General features: G+C 46.1%; 1 protein-coding gene across 5 annotated transcripts in view; it reads left to right on the plus strand.

Annotated features, from left to right (window-relative positions):
- The window catches only part of LOC139751882 (uncharacterized), a 91433-nt gene that overhangs the window by 50298 nt on the left and 26123 nt on the right, over window positions 1-15012 (plus strand). The window contains exon 1 of one of the 5 annotated variants that reach the window (XM_071667540.1): window positions 8487-8760. The exons of 3 other annotated variants lie outside the window; for them this stretch is intronic. Coding sequence is in view for 1 of the 2 variants with exons in the window: in XM_071667538.1 (XP_071523639.1) it covers window positions 9089-9142 (54 nt within the window). In the remaining variant the exon portion in view is untranslated. Of the gene's footprint in view, window positions 1-8486; window positions 9143-15012 lie in introns of those variants that run through there. One more of the 5 variants, XM_071667538.1, reaches the window with a different exon arrangement.

Below are 15012 nucleotides of genomic sequence, written 5' to 3' on the forward strand. Positions count from 1 at the left end.
GGAACTCGCTTCTTACGTCTTTCCTCTTCCTGTTTCAAGTGTGAGGTTTACAGACGCGTAAGGTGTTGTGGTTGATTTCTTCATTCTCTGTCATACCCCGTTTCTTTCCCATCAAGATGGTCATGCTTTGGGGCACTTTTTACCCTTGGCATATAGGTCACTATGAAGCAAAGTGTGATAATTTGACACTTTCTTTATTTGACAAACGATTTTCTTTTAAACCTTCGTCCACTCTTGGCAATTCACAGTGGCCTCGCCCCGTTTCATCTTCTGGTGAGGGGAGGAGTCTATTCTTGAGACGTATCTGTGGCTTCTTCGTTACCTCTGATTGGTTACGGTATCAGGAGCCTTCAGGAGCCTTCGGGGAAGTCCTCGAACACGCGACGACCCATCCGTTCGTCTCTCTCGTCCATATTGTAGAAGCCAAGGAGATTTCATAAGACGACCCGTGTTGTCTCATGGTGTGGCTTCGTCTCCTTTCCAAGTAGCTATCATCTTGTCTGAATCATCCATCAGAAATACTATATACTCGTAGTACTAGTGGAAAAGCTAGGGCTCTGGCTGAGTGTTTGTTTACATGTGTGCCACATCTTCCTTCCATTCAGGCTGTGGTGGTCACGTCGGACGCGATTCCCAGGTACTTGATCGACCAAGCACCCGTCTGAGGAGCACAGATAGACGACCACACTCCCCTCCCTCCCAAGTTACTAGAGTTAGTGAGGTATTGAGCCCCGGGATATCGAGTGGACTAGTTAGCAGATGCTTGGCAAATAAATTAAGGGGAGACTCCATCCAGGAACCACGAGCCTCGTGTGTGGCTCAGGTTGCTTGAGGAGCCCAAGATTATGTCATCCCTATATGGATTTCTGTCTTCCCAAACATCCTGACCATCCCACCTTGGGTAGAAACACTCTTATTAAACTCGTCATAGTTCCTCATCATCATCATCATTAGTTCTTCCCTCCCAGTCCCTTAGCTGCTCAAGAACCAACGATTTGCAGTTCAACAGAAGGAGTTGAATTGCTTTTCGCCGTGTCTACTGTACTCTATCCTAAGGTTATCTCATCTCCTTCTCCTTTATCTTGCAGTACTCGGCTCTTGCTCTCTCTCATGTCTTTCACTTTCTGGCCGGCTGTAGCGTCTTGTATTTCCTCTTCCGTCGTACACTTCTTGAGCTCTTTCGCGTTTTGTCTTACTTCATCTTACCCTGATTCATCTTCACTGAACCCTGCCCTTACTTATCGAGTTATTTTTTCCTGCTCTTGTGTTGTGCAGTAGGAGAGGCCGAAGCTCGCTGCCACGTAGAACCACGACTGATGATAATGATTGCTCAGATGTGCCTGTTGGGATGGCCCCATGTGCGTGACGTGAACGTGTAGATGTGGACATTATGATATATACAAGAGGCGGCTTGCGTATGTCACGCGACAATGTAGTTATGGTGGGGAATGTTACGGGGTAGGCAAGACGGCGGCCACTCCATGCTTGTCGCTCGTGGAGGGAAATGATAACACGGCCATCGTTCGTCTCTCTCTCTCTCTCTCTCTCTCTCTCTCTCTCTCTCTCTCTCTCTCTCTCTCTCTCGGTGGAGACCACTGTCTTCTGTCCCACTCATAACCAGTTTCCCCCAAGTGTTATGGTCCGCCTCGGGCTTTCCCCTGTGTTTCCCCACCCTCGCTACGCGGTCCTCCTTCCATCCCCGTACACTCGGGGTCGCCTTCTCCACCTGTCTTGTGTTGTAGGTTATCATCAACACTCGGAGCACGACGGGTGTGATCACCTAGACTTTCGACCTGACCCTTGAGGGTTCAAGTTCAAGGCCAGGCTATCGTATCCTAAGGGTTGTTGTACGTAACCCTTGTGTTCGAGGGTCTTACCGTCGTGCTGAAGGGTCGTACCGTCGTGTTCGAGGGTCGCACCGTCGTATTCGAGGGTCGTACCGTCGTGTTCGAGGGTCGCACCGTCGTATTCGACGGTCGCACCTTCGTGCTGAAGGGTCGCACCGTCGTGTTCGAGGGTCGCACCGTCGTATTCGACGGTCGCACCGTCGTATTCGACGGTCGCACCGTCGTGTTCGAGAGTCGCACCGTCGTGTTCGAGGGAATAGATTGGTAAGAGTAGGGAGGGGAACTTGGCCGGTATTATGTGCAACGTTGGCTGTCGGGACACTGGGCCGCTTTTAAAAGGTAGCGTTATGCATATTCAGTTCCAGTGTTGTAGTATTATTGGCCCGTTTGGCGTTTATGTTTCATATATGTAGATGGACATGGTAAACCCATACGATCATGGAATTATATCATGGTTCATACCGTGCTTCCTGGCCATTCTGTGCGTACGGGGAGGTGGGGGAAAGGGCGAGCTCCAGTTATATCTACTGCATTACGTGTGTACGCTATTGACACTAGTTCTCGTGATGAGGGACCTTGCCGCGGGTCTTCGTGTATTGGATTTTGTGTCACGTGGCTTCAGTGTCACTCCATGGACGAAACCACACACAGTTCTGAAGCGAGCCATCACATGTTGCGCTGAGTTTGGTTGGTATTTCGATCAGATTATGACGAATGAGTGTATCTTTCTTCAGCTCGTGTATAGTACAAGAAATTGGCTTGAGATTTGGTGGGTAATGTGCCTTTGAGAAGTTCGACTCTTTTGTAAGACACGGCAGGACGACCCCATGGGTAAGACGACGTGGTCTGTAAGGGGTCAGGTCAGAAGCCAGGCTGCCATGCACAGAAGTGTCGTACCGACGCGTCGTGCCCAGGGAATAGAAACAGTTGTATGTTATTATTGTGGCATCGTGTCCCCTTAAGGTAGCTAAGGCCCCAGCTAACGGCAGACCACCAGATCACCATATTGTTAAAGTCGTTGCGTAATTTAGTTATTATCAGGACCCAGTCAGGAAGCGTAGATCATCAGCTTTACCCTCAATTTTCTCATGATTTTGCAACTGTTACCTATAGGAAGTTCATGGATGGATGTTCACGTTATGTAATACGAAAGTCGAAGGATCCAGTAAAAATGCTGTGGGAGGTTGGTGGAGAACGGCGGCCGTAGAGTTTGTAGGAAGATCTGATGTCGTTGACCTTGAGCACGGAAGGCGTGACCCTTACATAGGTTTGATGGTGTGGCCTTTGACCTGGCCCACCAAGGACCAGGTCAGAGGGTATGTCAGACACCACGTTGTGGCCTTACACCATCTGGTAACATCTCGCATGACCTGAGATTACGGAGGAGGGGTGGGGGAGGAGGAGGAGGAGGGGCTTGATGATGTAAGTGAAAGTGAGGTAATGTCGGGGATTTACCACTGCTGGAGGTCTTGTCAGGGCTGCTCCTGCTGAAGCTGCCATCATTCCCGGCACTTGCTACAGTCCTTCTCAAGTCTTGGCACCACCGTTCGAGGGTTCCTGTCAGGCTTGGCGCTGCCGAGGATCACATCCGGCCCCATGACTGCTGCTGGGTTGGTCAGAGTATAAAGCCCGGCAGCAGAACGCAGGATCACGCCAGGTTTAACGCGGCCACCTGAAAACCACGCGAGAGAGAGAGAGAGAGAGAGAGAGAGAGAGAGAGAGAGAGAGAGAGAGAGAGAGAGAGAGAGAGAGAGAACCCGAGGCGTTGCCCTAAGGTTTCTACTTGTACTGGTCGCGTAAGAACAGATGTAGCAGGAGGCCACGGTGACCTTGACCTCCCCTCCCCTCTCTCTCCGGAGGACCTTTCATTCCCCCTCCCTGAGGTCACACGAGCCCTGTTGCATTACATTAGGACGTGTCGTGGGTGTCATTGTCTGACGTCTTGGCGGGTGGACACAGTGGCCTGGAGAGTGTGAGGCTTGGCTTTTGTGTGGCGTCGTCGGGAAGGGGGGGGGGGGTCTGGTGCTGCATGAGGGCTTGTAAGGCTTCGTATGGCTTTGGGGGGGGGGGGGGAGAAGAGTCGCCGTCAGGAGCCGCCTCATTCATGGCACTCGGACGTCGTCCTGGTATTGGCACTATGTCTGCGCGTCGCTAATTGGCCCTAGAAGTACTTGGCAGCTCGTGGCCACGGCTTCAAGTCCCCGTGAATCATTTGACGGATGTGTCCTTTACAGTTGATGGGCTAGGTTGCTAGTAATTATGTACAGGGTTGTTCTTACGGCTCGTAGTTGTAGTTGTGATGGCATTAGTAGAAGTTATAGTAGTAGTAGCAATAGTAGTAGTAGTAACAGTTGTAGTTGTAGTAGAGGAAGAAGAATAATGGTGCTGCTGCAGTCGCACACAGCCGGTAATACAGTGACAAGGAGGCCATAGTGGGAAAAAGTGTGGACTTGAGAATTGGGCAAGATGGTTTGGAGAGAGAGAGAGAGAGAGAGAGAGAGAGAGAGAGAGAGAGAGAGAGAGAGAGAGAGAGAGAGAGAGAGTATGATTATGGTGGTGATTGAAATCCACCTTCATGTTAGTGCTTCACAAGTATCCGATGGCAACATTCTCGAGTGGAATCTTCCTCCCTTAGTGAAGAACAACCCCAAGGTCGCCGGCACTCCCATGTCGGAGGTTTGGTTACCTGTGTTCCGGCACGAGGAGGCGAATGGGGGGGAAAAGGCGTAGACAATAGAGGACCGAACAGGACTGCGACTCGTGGGGGTTTATCAGCCGGAGGACATTACAAACTGTCACGACCTCTTAATCTATTTAAATGGAGAGAGGATGGTATAGCGGAAGCCTCCTCGCCACCACTCAGCAGTAAATGGCGAGAGGATAGTAAATCAGAGAGGGCTCTTACCCGTAACCCACCACTCCCTCTCGCACCAGTCAACACATCCATCCACTTCCCACGTCTATGTGGCAGCAGCGAGCACACGGGAAAGAGAGGGGTTACATTATGTGTGTGTTGTGAGGTCACTATATGTTGATAAACCCTGGCATCATACCTTTAACTCGTCCTGTGTTTATGAAGTTTCATACATTCTCCTTCACAGTATTCAGGTTAAAGGATGTTATTTCGGAATAAATAAATAAATAGATAAATAAATATATATATATATATGTGTGTGTGTGTGTGTGTGTGTGTGTGTTGGAAACTTCACTTGGGAACTTTTCGTGTTTCATTTTCCCACGTGGTCTCATAGGAATATATATATATATATATATATATATATATATATATATATATATATATATATATATATATATATATATATCGTTTCGAGGAAATATGCAAATGGAACATTCATGTATTTGATAATGATAAAAATTATAATAATGATAAAAGAAACGCTCAACAGCAAAGCAAATCAGCTTTATACACTCGTATAACTTTTGGTGGTTCATAAAACGCTCATGGAAAGAGAAAACATAAATTGTGATAAGAATTGAAGACAAAATACAACCCAAGATTCAAATATATTTGGACTTGGCAGTTTCAACACTTGTGATGTCTCAGCTTTTAAGTGTAATTCAGTTCAAATTCTTTTATTGACACAGGCTTACACGAAGAGAAAAGTTCGAAGCCCGCGACAAAAGGTGTGTGTATTGAAGAGACGAACAATATACATCGCAGACCGTGGGTCTACCATACAGCCAGACTGTACACTGATATGCTATATGTGCGCTGATATGCTGTACATGATGGTATGACGGAGGGTTAGATGAAGATTTGTGAAATATTCTGGTGACAACATGTCTGACAGGATGAAGATAGGTAGCTAATCCTACCTATCAAGTGACCCTCAAGGATTCGACCTAACTAGTAACATGTGCAGTTGACAATACTGGGCGAGGAGACATCCTAGGCTAACTGGGAAACATGGACAAACTATCGTGCACTGGAGAGTATGAATAAGTATGGTAATTTTGCACCTTTTTTTTGCAACATTCTGCAGCTGGTATTGATCACTGTACCACTCTTTTAAAAGCAAATAGTTGAAGTAATTCATATTGTCAAGGAAATGAAAATCTGGTGGTAATGTGTTGGGATATATATATATATATATATATATATATATATATATATATATATATATATATATATATATATATATATATATATATAATGAAGTGGCTTTATGCAAATGCGGTCAGTAAATCTTTTTTCTTTGAATTAAAGAGGTATTTATTATTTCTAACATACCACGACCTGGATATAACAACAGACCACTAGAAGATCAAGACTCACCTAATGGTATCAGTAAATGGATGGATTAAAGTTTAATATACCCGGACTTGTCTTTGAACTTTGTGCTGTGAGGAGCAAATGTACTTTTGAAGAATATGGCTCATTTCGCATCGTTCAGCAGACCATAACTTAAAGTAGAGAGGAGTTATGGAAACGTGAAACCTGCTTGTATACGCGACGGCAGTTGCGAAGAGACCATCTATCGTGTGCCCCAGTAGACGATGCTCATTGGTTCCGGCGGGAACAGATCGTCCCAGAGTACGCATGCTCGTTGGATAGATACTAACCCAGCGTCAAATTGGTTGTGACCATGTACCTTATTTAATACATCCACTGGATCACAGTGGTAGGTTTACGTGTATGTTCCGGTGTGTCCAGTATCCACAGATCCACATGTCTGTGCCCCTGACAAGTGAAACATGTATGATTGTTAATACAAACCCTAATGTATGGGTTCGAGTCATGCTCGCTGAAAGGAAACGTGTACCTGCTGAAGAGATAAGATATATGAGATAAGATCATTGGGCATAGTAACAGGGAAAGGAGAGAGAGGAAAACATGAGAAGTAAAAGAAGGAAGTAAACAACAAGGGAAGGGCAAAATAGAGATTGGGAAATGGAGAGATGGTACAGAGATGTCACCCACTACAGCTGGAAGAACATAGACAGGAGGCGATACTGATAGACAGGGATATTTGGGGAAGACGGTGCCTCCACTGACAGCTTTATTTAGACCACCGGGGTACAGAAGCAACGAGTGTAGTACGCCCAGGGTCCGCGGTACGATTGCAGGTAAAACCAGGCGAGTAGTTAAACTCAACAGATTTCGACACTAGAGAGCGGGCCTGATTGGGGCTGTATCTAGGGAGGCCTTTTAGCCAGTGAAACGCGAGGGGCGAGGGATCACGCTCAGGTGCGAGTTATCATCTGTGGTATCAGTAGTAAACACTCTCGAGTATGTTTGTGCGTAGAGGCATCAAGAGGGACAGGACGCCATGGGCAATAACTCGATAGTTTTCTTTTTTTCTCTTTGCGTGAGCTGAGGGAAGCAAGGACATGCTGCTGGATCAGTTTTCCCCCCATGATGATAATAATTTCCCGTAATGACGGCTTATTTCTCTCCTGGTTGAAGGTAACTTGGATATATTACATGCCAGACTGTTAGTTTAGCTTTTTTTTTAATAAAAAATGAAAAACAGTGAAGTGTATAGTTACGGTATTACTCTGTGATACAGAAATACAGGTTGATCAACGCTCTCTGGTTGGTTAAGACGTAGTGAAATCAACATCTGACGCAAGCGCGCGATGTAATATAAACAAAACGTTAAGATTTGATCATGGATTTCATAAGTTTATTCCCTCCATTGCAGTAACACAAGTTGCCACTGGATGTGCAGTTATATGTAGATAGCATCATACGAGCTTTGGAAATCGTCGAGCAAAGTTAAGTCGTGATGAGAGGCGAATTTTCGATGGTGTATGACGTATCTGTTCTCCGGGCATTTCCAGTTTGTTGATCTAGCGGTACACTGTGTTGAATACGTCATACCTTGCGTAACGGTACCGTATGGTCGATATTTTGATCCCAATCCTTTGGAACTGACAGTTGCATGCAAGTGGTAACGAGAGGTGAGAGGATAGGAAAACGAAAATAAAAATCTTGTGGTGATCAGCTCTTTAGAAAACGGGATTTCGGGGGAGAACTCAGCGAGGAAAATTGTCTTTGTTCTCTCCCACATTCGGGATGGCGCATTCGACTATGCAGGTTTCAAGAGAAAGAAGATTCAAGTACAAGTCCGATAATTGATATATGTAATATTGTGGGTTTTTAGTTTTTTGTATTTTGATTCGTGGAACTGCGTGATGGATATTAATCGAAAAAAATTAGGTTTTGTGTGTTTTTAGGGCGAGTGAATTTGTGATGGAATGAGCCGGGGAGGGTGGTGGTTGGGGTTGGGGGGGGAGGGGTTGAGGAAGCTGGCGGCCAAAGACCCACATGTTGGGGAACTAACAGAGGTTCACTCACACCCGTCCTCTAACGTCTGCTGCGCACGCCCCCCTTTCATTGTGGCTGACGTCACTGCGCGGGAAGTTTGATCCGCGGAGCGTTATTGCGTCGATAAGAGTAATCGAATGTGATTATAGTTGCCTAATAGATTAAGAAAAAAAAAGGGAATTAGGATAAGTTTATTGAATGAATCGGCGAGGGAAATAGCGGCATCGGTACTGACCTTGGATACGCAAGTGTGTTTACCTGTTAGGCTCGTGTGTGTGTGTGTGTGTGTGTGTGTGTGTGAGGTGCGAGAGGGGCCAACAGCTGATCGCACGGTTGGGGGGAGGAGTGGGGATGGTGGGGATAGCACGAGGAGGTGGCCTTCCCCACCCACCGTGCTGACGGAAGTGCTGCGCGCACTCTTGGAGTGTAATGAGTTTGATGTCGAGAACACAGCGAACACCTCCCTCGCCGAGTGCAGCCTACCTCCGTCCAGGACGATGTACGCGACGGTGATGGACGACGGATGGATCAGCGGGCGAAATGGGGGGAAGGAGTGGATGACGAAAACAGTCTCCCCAGGACGTGTTTTGGCGCCATTTGTAGTGTGGTGCCGAGTGCCAAGTGAGCAGTGGATTTGTTGTCTCTCTCTCTCTCTCTCTCTCTACCTTGTTTCCTGCGGCATATTGCACGTGCTGGGTATCCGCTGAAAACGCACGTGATCGCCACGTACTTGCCTCGGTGTAGTAGTGAACTAAGACGCAGTTTACTGAATATTGATTTTGCGTCGTAGAAAGTGTCAGCCGAGTGGATATTCGTCGAAGTTGGTTGGATGCGGCGACCGAGGCCACGGCGGGTGGATATATTGCGTGCTACACACGTCCGTGTCAGCATGTGGGATCACTTCCGTACCCGGATGTATGGGTGAACACGTCACGGCTGAGATACAGATATGAAGTTCGCTGCTCCTGCAGTTTGCTGTGCAAGTGCATTGTGTTGTGTGAAGGTTAGCATTGATTGTATTGCCAAGCAATGTTGATGGTGCCACAGTGTGTCTGAGGTGTCTTAGGCCAAGAATTTTGGGGGGTTTATCGCTTGGCTGATATTATTATCTTAAATATTCTCGTAAAGGCGAAAATGCAGTGATGGGCAGGGATAGTGATGAAAGGGAAATTGTAGTAGCACCAGAGTGTACAGATGTGTGGTGTAGGTGACACTGGCGGGTCTGTGGCACCAATTGTGCTCTACCGCTTCCGTTACGGTTCACACGCACCACTAGTACCCATCCTGCCATCGCCATTGTCACCGTTACTACTCGCTGTCACACTTACGTCATCAGTAGTTGATTGCAATAACCAAACACAGGAGTCAGTACAGCATCACTTAGCGACCAGGGAAAGGAAGGCGCATGTAAATAGGGACGCGGAGATAAAGGCATGATATCAGTTACTTGTGATAGTTATTGGCTGGATGTGTTTCTAGAGAAAGATAGTCTTTTATATGGTGGAAGTGTGATATGACCAGGGTTTAATTATGTATCCTGTTCTTAATGGGTTAACCACCACGAAGGTTATCACTTCATTTGTTCACGCTGTTCACCAGCCGAACAAATATGTCTTCAGGTTCTTTCTAAAATGTTCTCGCAGTTTCTCATTATGACATCTGGTCTTGGAGTCCCATTTGATCTTGTGGAACCGGTGTCCCAGAAGTACAACTTTATTTCTTACAGGAATTTAAAGGTGAGTTTCATGTCTTCTTTAAAATCCCTCTTCTGCCTCCGTGGGCAGATCGGGGAGTTTCCTTTATTCGCCCTTTGAATTCCGGGAACTTCGTTTTTCGTTTTTTGTTTTTATGGAGACCAGATGGTAAATGTGTGCCATACATATATTTTTTTCCCTCGCTCTGCCGGGCTGTTTCAGTTCCACTTCGTTACGTTCTTCGATTGTGTCACCTGCAGGAGCAAGACTGTCCCTGGCGTTCTTTGATTGTGTCACCTGCAGGAGCAAGACTGTCCCTGACGTTCTTTGATTGCATCACCTGCAGGAGCAAGACTGTCCCTGACGTTCTTTGATTGTATCACCTGCAGGAGCAAGACTGTCCCTGACGTTCTTTGATTGTGTCACCTGCAGGAGCAAGACTGTCCCTGACGTTCTTTGATTGTGTCACCTGCAGGAGCAAGACTGTCCATGACGTTCTTTGATTGTGTCACCTGCAGGAGCAAGACTGTCCCTGACGTTCTTTGATTGTGTCACCTGCTGGAGCAAGACTGTCCCTGACGTTCTTTGATTGTGTCACCTGCAGGAGCAAGACTGTCCCTGACGTTCTTTGATTGTGTCACCTGCAGGAGCAAGACTGTCCCTGGCGTTCTTTGATTGTGTCACCTGCAGGAGCAAGACTGTCCCTGACGTTCTTCGTTTGTGTCACCTGCAGGAGCAAGACTGTCCCTGACGTTCTTCGTTTGTGTCACTTGCAGGAGCAAGACTGACCTAAACTTCTACCTGTTTACAGGACAATGCAGTGTACTCCCCAGGCATTGCCATCACAAACCCCCCACGGTGGCACTTGGGAGAGTCGGCTTCTGTTCTGAGCGACCACGGTCATCATACCCGCATACTACGCAGTGGACCTCTGTAATACCTTTAACTCTCTGTTTTGCTGTGGCTACATACAGTGACCTTCATAAGGAACTCCAGATCACCCTCGTATATCTTACGTCTCGTCCAGCGCCAACCCATTCTTTCGTCTGTATTCCCTCAGGAAAAGGAAAATGATACATATGAATGCAGCCAGAGAAAGACTCGGTAGATTTAAGTGCAAGAGTGGCTGTTGCTTCCTGCATAATGCTTTCTGTGTGTGTGCGGGGACACAACAGAGGGCCATTACTGCGGGTGTTGAGGCATGCCTCTCGTTTCCCTCATGACTGTCGCTCCTCATTCATGCTTTGATTGCAGCTTCTGAAGCCTTCCCGAGCCGAGCCGGGAGTACAGAGCGTGTGACTGTTGTCTTTGTAATCTCTCTCAAGGAACAGGTGCACATCTACAGTTCGCGAGGTCGCGTTCTCCTTGATACGGTTTGCTGATCATCCTGCTGTCCCATTCAGACATCTTTGTGTTCTGAATTCGAGGAACGCACGCAATGAACGAATCCACATTTCCTATCCTCGTATTCCCCAAATCCTGTCACTTTCTCCCGCGGTTAGCGCCTTTGCTCTGCCGTAACCTGTGCCTCTCCTTCTGCCGTAGAGACGAATCGGCCATTTCTGCTCTTCCAGTAAGCCTTTTTTTTTTTTTTTTTTTTTTTTTTATCACGGCACGATCCCTTCTGTGCTCTTTATACCGTAGGGGTGGGGGGGCTAAGAGCGCTCCAGTCTGACAAACGAGATAGTATCTCATATAGACGAGATAGTGTATCTCATACAGACGAGATAATCGCACATAGACGAGACAGTATCTGTCATACAGAGGAGATGGTGTCCGTCCTCGTGTCCTGAAGTAGAGTGCCTGCGGGCTTCCTCGAGTGCTCTCTCTCTCTCTCTCTCTCTCTCTCTCTCTCTCTCTCTCTCTCTCTCTCTCTCTCTCTCTCTCTCTCTCTCTCCCGACCATTGTTGCCATTTAGTGTTACTTGGAACACCAGTTAAGCGCAGTGTCTCTCGCGTTACCTCGATTGTTTCCCAGGTCGTTTTAGACTTGAATCTCTCTCTCTCTCTCTCTCTCTCTCTCTCTCTCTCTCTCTCTCTCTCTCTCTCTCTCTCTCTCTCTCTCACTGAGGTGGACGCAGCAGTCTCTCGTATGATGTATTGCGTCACATAACTCTTAGTGCTTACTAGTTTATCAGATTTTCTTTCGCTCGAGTGGGGTTATTTTTTTTTTGTTTGTTTTTTTTACAGATTTTTTCCCTCTGCTGTTACCCTTTCGACCCAACCACCCAACCAGTTTATTCTTCTCCTTCAGAAAACATTTCACTTCTCTCCCGTGAGCATCTTAGATCTTAAAGTCATATACTTCAGATCGTAAGAGATTTAGGGGAGGAGTGGTTTGCTGTCCAGGTGTTAATTGTATTTCTTTTCTGGAGCAGCTGCGCTTTGGCTTGGGGGTTGGGGTTGCGGGAGGGAGGCTCAGGTGTGAAGTGGGCGTGTTTTCTAAGCTCTTGCTCGGAGGTTTATCTGTTACTGGTTTGGAGAACGCGTCACACACATTTTGGGGCCACGGTGGTGGGGGAGGAGGAGGAACAGGGAAGGGAAGGAGTCCGGGGGAGGGGGGTATTATTCCACCCTCCTTCCCCCTAACATAGAGTTCGGTCAAAAGCAGTTCGCCTCAGCAGCTTCGCCACTTGTCACATGTCAACCTGAATACATTCTCTCCCCCCCCCCCCCGCCCCTCCCTCCCTCCCTCACCGTTCACGATGTTGTTCTCTCTCTCTCTCTCTCTCTCTCTCTCTCTCTCTCTCTCTCTCTCTCTCTCTCTCTCTCTCTCTCTCTCTCTCTCTAGCACAGTTTGGCTTCTTGCGTGTCTGCCTCACAGCCTCTGCCACAACACTTGACAGGTCGTGTGTGTGTGTGTGTGTGTGTGTCCCACATATTGTGTGTTGACGTGATGGCTGGAGCATATAGCAAGTCGAGGTCATCTCCGTCAGACCTAACGACGGATCTCTGACCCCATTATTTGTGATTTTCTCTCCTCTTTTTTTTTTTCATCTTTATTTCGTTTAAGGGACAAGTCTACCGTCACGTGATAAATTAAGGACTGCGAGATTCCTGTACGAGTACCCGCGATTTTTTTTTTCTTTTTTTAAATCAGAAAACTAGCGATTGTTATAAGAAAAATACATATATGTCGAGTTTGTATACGACAGTGTCCTGCCGTGTCAATGACCACGTCGTCAGGGAAGATGCAAGAATAGGTAATAGACGTAGAACACAGTCAGTTGATATTCAAGGAGGAGTAGCTATCCCTGGGGATAGGGGAGAAAGAATACTTCCCACGTATTCCTGCGTGTCGTAGAAGGCGACTAAAAGGGAAGAGAGCGGGGGGCTGGAAATCCTCCCCTCTCTTTTTTTTTTTTTTTTCCAAAAGAAGGAACAGACAAGGGGGCCAGGTGAGGATATTCCCTCAAAGGTCCAGTCCTCTGTTCTTAACGCTACTTAGCTAATGCGGGAAATGGCGAATAGTATGAAAGATATATATATATATATATATATATATATATATATATATATATATATATATATATATATATATATATATATATAAGGTTTGCGTTCCCTTCCCCACTGGTTGCAAGTTGCTGAGTTGCGTTTCTTTTCAAATAAGTCTCACTGTTCACGGGGTTATGGTCAGGTTTGATGTGGTGGGCTGTGCGGGTGTCTCAACAAAAACATGGCCGGAATACAGTTGTGGGAAATTCAGGGCAAATGTTTTCGTCAGGATATTTCTACTTTGCTTGTTTACTGCCATTGTGGCAGTTAATTGGATTACGCTTGGGAAATGACTGATTGTTAAAAGTATAGTATTAGATATGGTACCGGGACACAGTAGTTCCAACTTGTGCTGTCTCTCTACTTACAGAGCTTCCTCACTTTTCAGAATGTGATCAACTGTACTGGGAGGTCAGGGGCATATGCCCGAGATGTCGTTGCTCTAATCCCCCAGTATATATATATATATATATATATATATATATATATATATATATATATATATATATATATATATATATATATATATTATCCCTGGGGATAGGGGAGAAAAAATACTTCCCACGTATTCCCTGCGTGTCGTAGAAGGCGACTAAAAGGGGAGGGAGCGGGGGGCTGGAAATCCTCCCCTCTCGTTTTTTTTTTTTAACTTTCCAAAAGAAGGAACAGAGAAGGGGGCCAGGTGAGGATATTCCCTCAAAGGCCCAGTCCTCTGTTCTTAATGCTACCTCGCTAACACGGGAAATGGCGAATAGTTTGAAAGAAAGAATATATATATATATATATATATATATATATATATATATATATATATATATATATACACACTAATCCACCTTCATTATTTGTGTCCACCAAACAAGCGTTCTCACAAGAATTCGAAAACTAGGGTTCAGCTTATCCCCTTCAGGATTATGTATAGTTATGGGTGGGTGGAGGTGGTGGTGTTGAGTGGTGAGGGGTATTGATGGCTGGCTGGAAATAGCTGTGAATATTGATAGATGGGTGGGGAATATTGATAGGTGGTTGGTGGTGCTAGCTAGCGATAGGTGAGTGAAGGATAGCTTGGGGTAATTTAGGATATTGATGGTTAGGTGGTGATGTATATTGATTGCGAATGGAGGTGGTAGGTGATGGATAGGTATATGGTGGTAGATATCGATGGTTGGTTGGAAGAGTGTGATGTTTAGACAGAGTTGGTGGTGGATGTTGAAGGGTATGCATTAATGCTGGTAGATATTGATGGATGGTTGAAGATGAGTGGATAATGGTGGGTGAGTGGAAGTGGAGGGTAGTGATAGGTCGTTTCAGATGAAGGATGATTATGGATAGTTGGAGATAGTGGATAATGATGGGTGGATGGAGGGTGGTTGTGGATAGTGATGGATGGGTGAAGGTCATGAATAGTGATGGGTATAGTGGTAGTGTTGCTGTAATGTGATATCTAATGATAATTGGCCACTTGAAATGTTTCCTTTGTTGATGATTTTGATATGCTGTCAGGAAGTCCCACTCTCTTGCGTGATGGCACTTGGATTAATGAGATGGTTAATCTCTGATTATTATTAATAATACAGAGTAAAAAGAAAAAATGTTGCTAAAAAACTTGAAATTATTCAGTACACTCTTTATAGTATGTGATTCAGCCACTTTCTTACTTAGGAGTGCACATGAGATGAGTG

This window comes from Panulirus ornatus, chromosome 12 (genome assembly GCF_036320965.1).
Source record: "Panulirus ornatus isolate Po-2019 chromosome 12, ASM3632096v1, whole genome shotgun sequence".
Lineage (NCBI taxonomy): Eukaryota > Metazoa > Arthropoda > Malacostraca > Decapoda > Palinuridae > Panulirus > Panulirus ornatus.